This window comes from Panulirus ornatus, chromosome 57, assembly GCF_036320965.1.
Source record: "Panulirus ornatus isolate Po-2019 chromosome 57, ASM3632096v1, whole genome shotgun sequence".
Taxonomy (NCBI): domain Eukaryota; kingdom Metazoa; phylum Arthropoda; class Malacostraca; order Decapoda; family Palinuridae; genus Panulirus; species Panulirus ornatus.
This window is the reverse complement of record NC_092280.1, coordinates 30,537,431-30,552,159: the sequence shown is the minus strand read 5'-3', so window position 1 is coordinate 30,552,159 and position 14,729 is coordinate 30,537,431. Positions and strand designations below refer to the sequence as shown.

The 14,729-nt window shown below is 46.2% G+C and overlaps 1 protein-coding gene across 8 annotated transcripts in view; it reads right to left on the bottom strand.

Annotated features, from left to right (window-relative positions):
* The window catches only part of Galphai (G protein alpha i subunit), a 53,397-nt gene that overhangs the window by 23,732 nt on the left and 14,936 nt on the right, over positions 1–14,729 (bottom strand). The window contains exon 1 of one of the 8 annotated variants that reach the window (XM_071695011.1): positions 13,224–13,359. The exons of 4 other annotated variants lie outside the window; for them this stretch is intronic. Coding sequence is in view for 1 of the 4 variants with exons in the window: in XM_071695003.1 (XP_071551104.1) it covers positions 8,735–8,777 (43 nt within the window). In the remaining 3 variants the exon portion in view is untranslated. Of the gene's footprint in view, positions 1–1,911; positions 2,053–2,163; positions 2,321–8,734; positions 8,793–13,223; positions 13,360–14,729 lie in introns of those variants that run through there. 3 more of the 8 variants (XM_071695003.1, XM_071695004.1, XM_071695010.1) reach the window with 3 other exon arrangements.

The window sequence follows — 14,729 nt, the reverse complement described above, 5'->3', positions numbered from 1 at the left end:
TTCCACTGCAATACCATCCAAACCTGCTGCCTTGCCGGCTTTCATCTTCCGCAAAGCTTTTACTACCTCTTCTCTGTTTACCAAATAATTTTCCCTAACCCTCTCACTTTGCACACCACCTCGACCAAAACACCATATATCTGCCACTCTATCATCAAACACATTCAACAAACCTTCAAAATACTCACTCCATCTCCTTCTCACATCACCACTACTTGTTATCACCTCCCCATTTGCGCCCTTCACTGAAGTTCCCATTTGCTCCCTTGTCTTACACACTTTATTTACCTCCTTCCAGAACATCTTTTTATTCTCCCCTGATATATATATATATATATATATATATATATATATATATATATATATATATATTCCTATGAGTCCACGGGGAAAATGAAACACGATAAGTTCCCAAGTGCACTTTCGTGTAATAATCACATCATCAGGGGAGACACAAGAGAGAAATATAATAGTCAGTTGATATATGGAATGCTACTTTAAGTGGGTTTATTATGTCATATCCATCTTACAAGTGGGTTTATTATGTCATATCCATCTTACAAAGTCCCTAAAATTACAAGCTTTAGTATGAGACTTGAAATACCTCAAATATGATGCATACAGGAGAAATTAACCAAGCAAGGAGAATGGGATGAGAACGACGCACAGCAATCAGAGATAAACAACAGAGTTATGCCATCAAAACTTTTTCTTAACTAGTTTTACTAATTTTTGTCAGAAAACATTACAGAAAACATTACCAGTATTGTAATTCATGATCTTTCACACATATTTGAAAATACAGATCAGGTATAATGCTTATAATGCTTATGAGATCTGCATAGCATCTCCAAAAGGAGAAGCAGTAATTCTTCACTGTGAGCACAAAATTTCTACCTACAAAGCTTCCTAAACCTCTTTCATTTTCTGCCATCAAATTTCTGAAAACAAAAAAATCGGTGATAACATGAGCATAACTTTATAATCCACTCTAAGACACTCCACATTACGAATATTACAAAATCTGCTTCCCAAAAGCTGGGGGTGCTGTTCAAGTGCTACAGACCAATGTATGCACCAAAACCTAGCTGGTATGAGGTGAGTGGTTAAGGATTACCACTTAACAACACACATACAAAACAATAAGTACCACCTGACAACATACACACAAAATAACAGTGAGTGGTTAAGGAGTACCGCTTAACAACACACAAAAATAAACAATGTATACCTCATCCAGAGGATGGCAGGCTGAATCTTGTGGACCTTCAAGACAATGGAAGTAAACCAATGATACTGTTCAAGGGGCTAATTCTTTCATAAACTGAATATTGATGTGTTCTAATATCACCCTACAAGGTGGGTGATACTGCAGAATTATGAAGTTTTCAGAGATGTCTCATAGCCTATATCAATGTGGTTATTTATAAGAACTACAGAGCAGTAATAAATGAGTGGCCAGAATAGGAAATCCAGTGCAGTAATAAGGGAGTGGCCAGAGTGGGAGCTGCAGAGCAGTAATAAAGGAGTGGCCAGAGTAACAACTGTAGGGCAATAATAAGGGAGTGGCCAGTGTAGGACTGCAGAGCGGTAATAGGGGAGTGGCCAGAATAACAACTGTAGAGCAGTAATAAGGGTGTGGTTAGGGTAGCAACTGCAGAGCAGCAATATGGGAGTGGCCAAAGTAGCAACTGTAGAGCAGTAGTATGGGAGTGGCCAGAATAGCAACTGTAGAGCAGTGGTATGGGAGTGGCCAGACTAACAACTGTACAGCAGTTATGAGGGACTGGCCAGTACAGCAACTGTAGAGCAGTACTATGGGAGTGGCAACAGTAGCAACTTTAGCTAAGACGGCCGCGCCTATGGATCTCCGAAGACCACATAATATACAAGTAGGTCACTACTACTTACTCTTCACTCCGACAGCATCTAACTGTCGCGTGGATTACCTACGGCCTGAGTAAGAGGTAAGGCCAGGGGTGTGCAGCAGGTGAAGCAGGACAGCATATAAGGCAGAAGCAAGCATGAGTCCTATATGAGAAGTGACAGCTCATACCGGTCCAGTAATGCCTCCACACTACACGCCTCCAACACTGTAAACAAAGTACCCTCCCGTGATTTTCCCTGAAAACCACTTTTAAACACCCCTTCCCGGCTACTCACCTACACTGCAATCAGCCCTTGGTCCTTTAGGAATAAATCCACTACCTCCGTGCCAGAGGAAATCCTATAGAAATACCAATCAAAAGCGTCACTTTCACATGTCCAACCTGTTGCTCGCCACTAAATCTACAAACTGACAACCGAGATGGGCTTTGAACCTGGGCGGCAGCAGCGCCACGCGGCCCCAGCGGCCAACCCCACAACCTCCACACACACACACACACACACACACACTAAATCAAGCAAATAAACTAGGTAAGGTACATAGACTTCCAGATATGAGAAAATTATAGCTTTAACGAATCTACAGAGAGAAATGTGCGGCAAAGTTGGTTGGTGTAAACTTTAAACATGAAGATGACGCTTTAAAATGTCGCTTTACTCGCAACATACTATTCAGCAATCTTGAACTTCTACGAGAAATAAACCATAACTGTAATACCTAGACTCGACTTTTCTTTCTACGCGAAACTAAAAAACTAGCAAACAATTGAATTAAATGAAGGTTGTCAAGTGCAGAGGTCTGAACTCATTACCTAATACACAACCGTTGGCAATCAACAGGTGCGAGTCGCTCGAACCATTCCTATTTTGAGAATCACTGATACTGTGGTTACAGGATCATGTGAGATGTTTAATTGTTTGTTTCTAACACATGATCACCATCATTACACCGGACTATACCCCCCCCCGGGGGCAGCGGGGGACGTTATCTTAACCTTGGCGCACCTCCTCCTGCCCCCTCCCCCTCCCCCTCCCACTCCCGATACGCACACTAAACACATAAATTTACCATAATAGCCTTTACGCTCAACGTGAAAAGGTAGCATACTCATTTAGAAAAACTCAGTGGATGATAAACATCATCTAAAATTTAGAATTTCTGCCATAACAGGTATTGTGATTAAATATTAATCTTGCCGTCTAGCGAGCTGTGGCATGTGCTCATGTCACGATGGCTGCCACCTCTACCAACGGACATCTGCTTATATGGCAGCTACAATTTCATAAAGCTTTCTGTGTACAGGTGTTGTTAACAAACTATATATGTCAATATGCTCATCAAGGATAACGATCATAATTAATATGCCAATAAGAAACTGAATAAAACATGACTAAAATAATCACTAAACTGTCATGAACACTATGTGTCCGGGCACAGGTAAAGTTCCATTATTTCACAGCGAACAAGACAGACTCATCAATGGAAATGATTATTAGATGTATGCCACTGCTACAACACTGAATGATTATTTACTTAATATCTGAAATTTGAAAGGACAATATTATACGAGTTCATCGTCGTATTATCCCAGAAACAAGAAAATAACGTGAAATTCTATCTTGAAATTAGTTTCAGATGCAATTTTCGACCTTGAGAAAGCTGGGAAAGACTCAATAACAGCATTGGTAAAAGTTGTCAATCCTAGCCATCTTCTGGATTAATATTTCTCGCCTTCTATCACGTTATTCAAGCACAAAGGAAATTCTGACTCCCGCTTATTTGTTACAAATTCTGAAACATAAACAGGGTTGAAATTGATTTAGCATAGGGGTGACTGAACTAAGAGGTCAAGATGGAGTCAACCATCCATGGATATCTCTACTATTATAGTATTTGAGCACCACTGTAAACTGGGAAGTAAAGAAGGGAGTTCATGGGTGTCGACTTTCCAGTCATGCAACTAACAGTAACTTAACCCTTCTATAAACTATCAGTAATTACACTGATGCATAAACTAACTAAATTAAGATTTGAGAGTATGGCTTTAACCTCTGTATAATCAATTAAAGAAATATCAGTAAATGTGATTTGGCGCCTCACCTGGCCAGCGGTCAAGCAGGAATTTAAACGTTTTTCAGTTAAGGTGGAGCCAGCCACAGGTCAGGTCCACCCGGAACTTCCTAACAATCCAACCTGACTGGCCTTCCACAGTCATTCAATAAAATTTTAATTTCATTTCCCCCTCATTCTAAAAGGACATGTCTATCACCTACATGTTCGCTTAAAGTGATACTTGTAAGCTTAACAACAGGACAATGATACGATAACATAATTCTACCGAAATTTTTGTTTTATCTATCCTAACCTGACCAAACTTTTCATAAAGGAAGCTAACCTAACATGGTCTAGTCACGACGGTAAAGTTACGTTGTGGTAAACACCCGATTATTTTTGGCTAACTTTAATCCAGTCTAACGTGTGCTAAACTAATAAGAATGATAAAGATGCGATATCGTTAGGTTAACTATTACTAAAACTTGTTTCAAGAACTGCCTCCACACCAGTTCCGAGGGCTACCCAATAAAGATAGATTATGCTGTAAATCGTAGCAAATATTTGGTAAAGTCCCAGTCTCGGAATACCACGGAAATAACTTACAGAAATAAAAAGAAACAAAAAATACTAACTCCCAAAATTTAGTGGAAATCCTGCGAGTAGTAACATTTTGAACAAGAAACGTTGATCAACAGAACTTTGGAGGATGAGGAGGGACGGGATTTGCAGTATTATTATGAATATGTGAGTGGTGAGGATGGCCAACAAAGGTCAGGGTAAAAGAGAGTCAAACATACAAGAAATCTTCAGTACCTTTAAAACCTCACTTCACTTCTAGGGTCCGAGATTTACCTTAATTTTCAATATCACGAATAGAAATATATCAACGACATTGTCATTATTTACCTCCAAACTGGTTGTATGTGGCGGGAGGGTAAACACTCAGCGAGAGCAGCACACACACAACAAATCTTCCATCAATTACATGTTAACACCATAACGATCACATACTACAGAAATTATGGGATATCTAAGTTAAAACGTATACCATACTTATTTCTCTTTCTGTCACAATAGCCTATCTACTCAAATTAACACCTTATTTACCATTGCAATAACAAACGTGCTTCACCACAGCCTCCACTGACTTTGGCAACCTGCAATATTATCAGAAAACTACTCCCCAGAACCTGAGGTGTTGTACAGGTGCTGTGCTTATTCCTCTTATGTGCAGGTGTTACTCATCTACCTTGGATGTATTCCCCTCAGTACAGAGCAGTACTCATATATCTAAGTCGGTTCTTACTCAACTTCTATGATAGCCAAAGTGGAATCAGAAACCTTCTGTCTTTAATTTTCCTTGCAAGACCTGCCATAACCTACTGTATATATGTTTCTCTCGCCTGGGTCTTGCATCTCTATGTTAGGCATCTACTGACGCTTATCTCACACATTAACAAATATTTGCCATATAAGATATTACCATCATCCACATGCTATGTTAATATTCTTGCCATATAAGATATTGACATCATCCGCATGCTATGTTAACATACTTTCATATAACATTAGAGATCCATGTGCTTCAGCTATCAACTGGCTCAGCTGATCTTGGTGTGGCCTCTCACACACCTATATAATTACCCGGATGTTGCCAGTAATTTCAAATGTCCCAACACCCAGGAGAGCACCTCGCCCCTCTGTCATGGGATAATCAAGTGAGGTGCATGATCCCACCTCCCTCTACACTCGCCCTTATATTATGTTGCCATAATGATCATCTCCCTGCCCACCTATGTGGCATGAGGGGGGAGAGGAGGCCCCTGGAGCCACCCCCTCCCAAAATAACCGAGGCAGGAAGGCAGGCAATGGCTCCTGTCCCTTCCAGTTTATTTATATATTTCTAGGTTTATGGACGTCCGCCCCGGCCCGCACGCACTTCTCCACCGCCAAGTTTAATATAAATATTTTTTGAGACTTTGTGTTGTAGTTCCTCGTGTATCACCAACTGACGTGTTGTAGTTCCTTGTGTATCACCTACTGACGTATGTACATACAACATCGTCAGTGTATCCTGATACTATCACCTTACTTCATTCATAATGCATCAACAATGATCCACGACCAAATTCTCCACAATCATATGTCACTGAAAAACGACTACAGGCAGGTATGGTGGGTTTTAAGGTACGACCCCCACAGATCTGATGGGGCCAGGGTATGCGGGGTACGACCCCCACAGATCTGGTGGGGCCAGGGTATGATGCCCCACCTCCTGTCCCCACCACAATACAGCGTCTGCTGTAGTTAAGGGTTAGATTTTTGCCCCTTACCACTGACACAGTTCCCTTACCAGAAATCTGCCTCTTGCTAACAGACGTCTACCCCGCCCCCCTCCAAAAGACGTGTCCCTTGCCAGCAGACGTCCCTCCGTACACTTTGTCGTCCCTCCGTAGACTTACTGTGTTAGTTCTAGCGTCATGTGGTTGTTCGAATGGTTCTTGTGGTAGTTCTGGCGTCATGTGATGGCTTTAGCGGCTTCCTGTGGTAGTTCTGGCGTCATGCAGTTGTTGTAGTGGCTGCATGAGTTACCATTAGCTTAAAGAGGTGACTTTAATGGCTTAATATAGGACTCTGGGCATCGTGCAGTGGCTTTGGTGGCGTGATGTGGTAGCTTCGGCGTCATAAAGTGGTGGAGTTTTAGTCTGTATTATAATGTTGTTGTGGTTTTGCCGCCAGAATGTAGTGGTCTAGACGGTACAGTTTATGGATTAGCATACGTCAAGCGAAGTCGTCACGTTCATCCCTCGTAGATCAATCCACATTCTAGATCTCGTCATCCATTATACTCTTCATGTGTTATATTCAGCATGAGTCTTATATTCTAGGTTACGTTTGTTTACGTAGCGTAAGTGTTTATTAGGTGGGGGTCTTGTTTCGCTGGTGACGCCTGGCAGCGCTGCGCACTCCCCCCCCCCCCCCCCCCAACTTATTTTCCTAAGATATTCAATTATCTTTTCCCCTCTATTTCTAAGAATATTATTTTTTGCTCCGTCATAAACTCATTTTGAGGTTAGGAAAATCACATAATCGAGTGGAGCAAGAAACTCTGGTACAATACACCATCATTGTTGTCACCCGAACAAATCGTATCGTTACCGTAAAATTAATAAAAGTAATTTAACCAATGATTTATACAGCTTACTTTTAGTTCCGGTTTAATATACTATAGAGTTCTATCATCAACACTATGTCACCTTGAGATAATTAATAATCGAACCAAATGACACCCACATAAATGTAACAAATGCAAGTTGATGTAAAGCAGTGTACTGGGAGTACAGTCTAGCTCGGGCAACACTACACCCGGGATGTCACGCTTCTTATTTACCCTGTCACACTGACGTCACCCTTGGCCTCTATACGACCTGTGATGGTGGTATCCCGCTCCTGGCACGACCTTCTGACTCACAAAGAGTCGTTCAGGAGGAGCGACTATAAGAAGGGTACACAAGAGGGCTGTGTCGGAGCCCGACATGCTGGCCACATACTGACGACAACACTCCTTTATGTGAGGCAGCCATGTTGATGTCTGTGTTGGACGGTGAATGTGCGGATGTATGTACAGTTTTTCTGTATCTGAATGTATGACATTTTGTATTGGCCAGTGTTATGGGCACACTTCCTCACTTTGTGTCGTGTTCCACTAGTCGCTTCCACACTATGTCCTTCGTCTAGATCCTCCTTAGCGTTCTATCATCCAGTTTCTCTGCGTTTCATATGGTTTCTTGTTTCCCCACAGATCTGAAACTTTCAAGGAAACTCTACTGCGCCACACGATGCCTCACACCAAGTCAAAAGCGTATTACGCAGTTTCACCCCCCCTCTCCCCCCCTCCCGGTCAGTGCGATGGTCCCAACGTCTCATTAAGGCATTGGTGGTCACCTGAGAGATGACCCAACACGACCAGATCTCACAAGGCAAGAGCCAGTGTTGGCCACACGAGGCCTCACAAGGGAAGAGCCAGTGTTGGCCACATGAGACCTCACAAGGCAAGAGCCAGTGTTGGCCACACGAGGCCTCACAAGGGAAGAGCCAGTGTTGGCCACATGAGACCTCACAAGGCAAGAGCCAGTGTTGGCCACATGAGACCTCACAAGGCAAGAGCCAGTGTTGGCCACATGAGACCTCACAAGGCAAGAACCAGTGTTGGCCACATGAGACCTCACAAGGCAAGAGCCTCACTAGGAAATAATCTAACAATAGCAATCTATAAAACACCTCACTACACCTCATGCTGGTACATGCCTCATTAAACTATCCATATAAAAGTTCTCATATTACGTCTTGTTGCCAGGTTTTCAGCTTACGTGCGTTGGCGTCATTATAACAGTCACCAAGGATGATAACTGATCACAAGAGATGATACATAACAACTTGGGAAGGTGAGGGGGGGGGGGATTCCAGTATAGCTCTGTGTGTGTGTGTGTGTGTGTGTGTGTGTGTGTGTGTGTGTGTGTGTGCTCACTTCCGCCTCAGCAATGTTGCTCAATTAGGTTGCGACCTTCTGGACAGAACAGACCACTGTACAGGCAAGGAGGCCAGGCCAGGATGAAGATAACGTGAGGTAGATAAGCTTGTACACAGCCTGCTCAACAATGACAGACATTTAGCTTGTTCCTGACCAGCAGCTCCACCATCTCCTGCATCACAGAGGCCACCCGTCTCAGGGGTCGTTCGTGCTGCCGTCCACGACCCTCGCTGCTAATAACACTCAAGTCACTTGTTTACCGTCAGAATCCTTGTGTTGACACTGTACGATCGTTAGAACCATTCACTCTGCACTGGCGGTACGGCAAGCAACCACACCCTCCATGGGCAAACTAACACTATGGCGTCATCAGCGGGCACTAGCTCCCCGGTATCCTGGGCCGGGGCACTAGCTCCCCGGTATCCGGGGCCGGGGCACTAGCTCCCCGGTATCCGGGGCCCTCCTCCTACCAGGGATGAGGCGGGTGAGATAACAGGAAGGCTTGAGCAGCGTCCTCCAGTCTTCCTCACACTGGGGCACCATTCACGGCCGGCCCCCCTGGCCACAGCTCCGACCAGCCTCAGTCAGCTCACCTCCAGCAACCTCCTGGCTGCCACTTGACCTCCCAAGACAGCCACTCCCACGATGACCTCGGGTCAGGTCGGTGGCCAGATGTGTTCTGCTGAAATTGTGGTCTTTCAGAAGTTCCTTTACCTGCGAAGCGACGAAGATGCCTCATTTCAACTTAGCCTCAGTGATCTTCAGAAAACTTTCCACCATAAACTCGAATCCTTTCGAGTTTTTCTCGGGAAGTGTTCTCTGTACCATGAGACCAAACTTTAAATGGAGCAGCGCAGGAAGAACATTTTGTGGATGAACCAGAGGCTTATCCTGGACACGACATTCCAGGCTCATGACTCCATAAAATGCCTGGAAGTTGCTCGACTGTACCACAGGCATAGAATCAGCAGCATTTCGTGAATCCTGACTGTATTCACATCAGCATACCGATCACTCTCAAGTCCCCACATATTTCCCGGTTGTAATTTTTGTATTTCATGGCGTGTAGGAGTGAGTGCATGAGTGTGAGTTCTTCTGAAATAAGTTATGTGAGCGTTCCTCTTGAGCAGACATTATTCTTGTAGACGAGATGCTAAAGCTCAGCTTTATCTTTCAGCAGAGCCAACCAAATCTCTCATGAAAAGTAGACGTGATACAACATAACGTCCACAGTATAGAGGAATATGTATGTACACAAGCACCAACAGGAGACAAGTGCGGGTAAGTGCCACAATCAGAGACAGTAATGTCAGAGATGTTGACGCCACACCTGCCATGTTGCAGGAGGTCGTGCACATATGTGTGGCGTCACATGTGTTTCCTTGATTGTGTTACATACGTTCGTTGCCCGTTATGTGAGGCTCAGTGTTACGTGCGACTAATGCTTGCTGCATCTGACACATAAATTCTAAACTATGTGAAGCTGTAACTTCCCAGTCGGCCTGCTCTCTCTCTCTCTCTCTCTCTCTCTCTCTCTCTCTCTCTCTCTCTCTCTCTCTCTCTCTCTCTCTCTCTGCCGTATATAGTGGTCCCTAGTTTGTGTCTGCGTCTGTCACTGACAAGAATCAACAGAATTTCGCTCGACCTGCGACACAAGACCCCCCCTCCCCCCCCGACTCCCCACTGTGAAACAATCTCTCTTTGTCCCCCTCAGACAGGCCACATCCCCGCCCCCCCCCCCCTCTCCGTCTCGCCCCCTCACACCTGACCCCTAATTCCACCCACTAAGTCGCCCCCCCACCCCCCCACCCCAACACGAGACCCCTACAGAGGGTGAGGGGAGGCGGGGGGGGCACCATGCGGGTCCTGAGCCACTACGTTGTATATACGTTTCTCTGGTCATCTTCCTCCATCATGTTCTCTCCTCCACGTTCTTCCCCATTCTGTTTTTCTCCCCCACGCGTTCATCTCCCCCGTTATAGCCAGGCGTCTCCGGTTCCCCACCACCTCCCGAACTAGACCCGACACTTGTGTTTGCCTCAGCAAAAGAGAGTACAACACAGCTGGACGCTAGAGAAACCTACCTGACAACAATACATATTATGTATAACAGCAAGTTATGTAGAGCAGTGAAACAAATATAATCATGTGCACCAATGACTCAAGTACATCATGGATCAAGTACACAGAGAATGTACAGGAGAAGATTACGAGAACATGTAGTGACAACAGTGATGAAGCTGATCTGTTGTTGGAGAAACAACGGTAAACAATGTTCATCATCACGCCACGCCCATCATGTACACTGACCACACTGGTGTGAACACATCTTGTATACTAACACTGTCCTGTAAACCCACTCATTGAACTAACCGACATTACTGCCTTCCATGTGACGACACCATGTTGGCTCAGGAGCACGACTGCCACACGGACGACATGACACACTATCTGGCATGACATGACAGACAGTCTGGCATGACATGACAGACAGTCTGGCATGACATGACAGACAGTCAGGCATGACATGACAGACAGTCTGGCATGACATGACAGACAGTCTGGCATGACATGACAGACAGTCAGGCATGACATGACAGACAGTCTGGCATGACATGACAGACAGTCTGGCATGACATGACAGACAGTCTGGCATGACATGACAGACAGTCAGGCATGACATGACAGACAGTCTGGCATGACATGACAGACAGTCTGGCATGACATGACAGACAGTCTGGCATGACATGACAGACAGTCTGGCATGACATGACAGACAGTCAGGCATGACATGACAGACAGTCTGGCATGACATGACAGACAGTCAGGCATGACATGACAGAGAGTGTGTCTCGTATATAACCATCTATGATAAATCTTGACGTGAGAGGAGGAGGAGGAGGAGAGTGTGGTAGCCTGCCCATCATAAGAGACCACCACCATTCCAGCAGCAGAGTGGACCAACTGACGACCCCTGCTAACACACTCCACCTACTGCCCGCCCTCTACCACCACCTACTGACGACCCCTGCTAACACACTCCACCTACTGCCCACCCTCTACCACCACCTACTGACGACCCCTGCTAACACACTCCACCTACTGCCCGCCCTCTACCACCACCTACTGACGACCCCTGCTAACACACTCCACCTACTGCCCACCCTCTACCACCACCAGCACCACATACCACCACATACTGCCCACCCTCTACCACCACCAGCACCACATACCACCACATACTGCCCACCCTCTACCACCACCACTACATACCACCACCACTACATACCACCACCACCACATACCACCTACCGTTTACTGAGACACTGACGGGTAACCCTTACGATGACATCATCTACCACATCAAGAAGACATCATCTACCACTTGCCAGGTACCACTTACAGCGAGCAAGTTGTTCACGAAGGCCGGGTTGCAAGCCTGATCATGGTCCACATGTTATCTGGTCCCAGATGTAACCTTAGACTACACTGTCTCCGTCACGCACTGAGGGCTGACACTCTCCCCCTACCCACGCACTGAGGGCTGACACTCTTCCCCTACCCATGTACTGAGGGCTGACACTCTCCCCCTACCCATGTACTGAGGGCTGATACTCTCCCCCTACCCACGCACTGAGGGCTGACACTCTCCCCCTACCCACGCACTGAGGGCTGACACTCTCCCCCTACCCATGTACTGAGGGCTGACACTCTCCCCCTACCCATGTACTGAGGGCTGATACTCTCCCCCTACCCATGTACTGAGGGCTGATACTCTCCCCCTACCCACGCACTGAGGGCTGACACTCTCCCCCTACCCACGCACTGAGGGCTGACACTCTCCCCCTACCCACGCACTGAGGGCTGACACTCTCCCCCTACCCATGTACTGAGGGCTGACACTCTCCCCCTACCCATGTACTGAGGGCTGATACTCTCCCCCTACCCATGTACTGAGGGCTGACACTCTCCCCCTACCCACGCACTGAGGGCTGACACTCTCCCCCTACCCATGTACTGAGGGCTGACACTCTCCCCCTACCCATGTACTGAGGGCTGATACTCTCCCCCTACCCATGTACTGAGGGCTGACACTCTCCCCCTACCCACGCACTGAGGGCTGACACTCTTCCCCTACCCATGTACTGAGGGCTGACACTCTCCCCCTACCCACGCACTGAGGGCTGACACTCTTCCCCTACCCATGTACTGAGGGCTGACACTCTCCCCCTACCCACGCACTGAGGGCTGACACTCTTCCCCTACCCATGTACTGAGGGCTGACACTCTTCCCCTACCCATGTACTGAGGGCTGACACTCTCCCCCTACCCACGCACTGAGGGCTGACACTCTTCCCCTACCCATGTACTGAGGGCTGACACTCTCCCCCTACCCACGCACTGAGGGCTGACACTCTTCCCCTACCCACGCACTGAGGGCTGACACTCTCCCCCTACCCACGCACTGAGGGCTGACACTCTTCCCCTACCCATGTACTGAGGGCTGACACTCTTCCCCTACCCATGTACTGAGGGCTGACCCATGCCGCTAGACACTGCACTGTGTCATGTTTCCTCAGTGTGTGTACTGTGTTGGTGTATACACCGTATATGGAATGGTAATAATATGTTCTGTTTATTTATGATAGTTAAACTTGCTTCGTATGACACAAATATTGTTGTTACCTATGATGGTGTCAACATCACTCACTATCACGTAACTATATTGATGGCGTCAACATCACTCACCGTCATGTACCTATGTTGATGGTGAGTTAATATGAAGGCAGGCTTGACCATGTCCGGTCCACACACCTCCATAACTCGTCTACTTTGGAGTCTTGCAGGCAGACACACAGGCAGACTCAATATCAAAACTCATTAGTTCCTGGTAAAAAGCATAGCTTCTAATTCACTATCACACGCAGCATAGTTCACTATCACACGCAGCATAGTTCACTATCGCTCCAGATTTCATTTCAGTGTCATCCGACTCACATTTCACGGTCGCATTCAGCCATCTCAACCATGGCTTTCGTTCCCATTTCAGTGTGAGGTGTGGCCGTCCAGTGACATGTGGTCTGGTTCAGTTTCGTGCACTACATAAGTGAGCAATGTTGCTAGTAACGACTGGACCCTCTCCTACTCCCTAACCTTCCGTGTTCTTCTTAAAAGTTGAGCAACATCCTCTAACTTATCTTATTCAAGTACCTGAGGCAGCTTACACACACACACACACACACACACACACACACACACACACACGAGTGTGCCTGATCGTGGCCATGTAGGTCACCTCACACCAACTGTCATGGGACGTTAAGGAGAAACATGAAGTACCGAGGCAGACGTGTAGGAAGCACGCTGAGTCAGCGGCCAGTGTCCCCTGGGAGGATATGTGTCAAGAACTGCTGGGAAATAACGCTACACCAACACCTTATCCTTGAGCTTTGTCCGGCAGTGCAGGGGTCAGCCCGCGGCACACACACTGATGAAATGTCTTCATAACAGTAGACAGTTGAGGGCAACGCTACCTCAGCTAACACCTTAATAGATCTCTGGGGCCCCAGAGAGGGGCCCCACTCTCACCTTCATGTACTGTACCCACTGACTCTATGTTTACCTACACCTTCCTCCTGCTGTGTATCCTTCATACGTACTATTACAGAAATTCATCGTATACCAAGACAACTCCACTGCTGTACACAGACTGACAGGAAGAGTCAGTCGCATAGATCTGGTAACCAAACAAAACACAAACACTATCACCACCAGAGGAAACCTCTCCACTGAGATACATGGGTCTATGATGTTACTGTTGACCATAACCATCACACTGGTTCGTTCTTCAACACTCATCACCAGCTGACACGTGTGTCTGTGTGGCCAGCAGTACGAGCGTACAGGTGTGTGTGGCCAGCAGTACGAGCGTACAGGTGTGTGTGGCCAGCAGTACGAGCGTACAGGTGTGTGTGGCCAGCAGTACGAGCGTACAGGTGTGTGTGGCCAGCAGTACGAGCGTACAGGTGTGTGTGGCCAGCAGTACAAGCGTCATTATTGCCTTACTCTCCTGTCTCACTCTCCCTACTGACTAGTTGCACTCTCTCTAATGACCAGCTTAGGCCAATCATATATATATATATATATATATATATATATATATATATATATATATATATATATATATATATATATATATATATATATATATTGTGTGTGTGTGTGTGTGAAGTTATTTCTTTACTTGTGGAGACA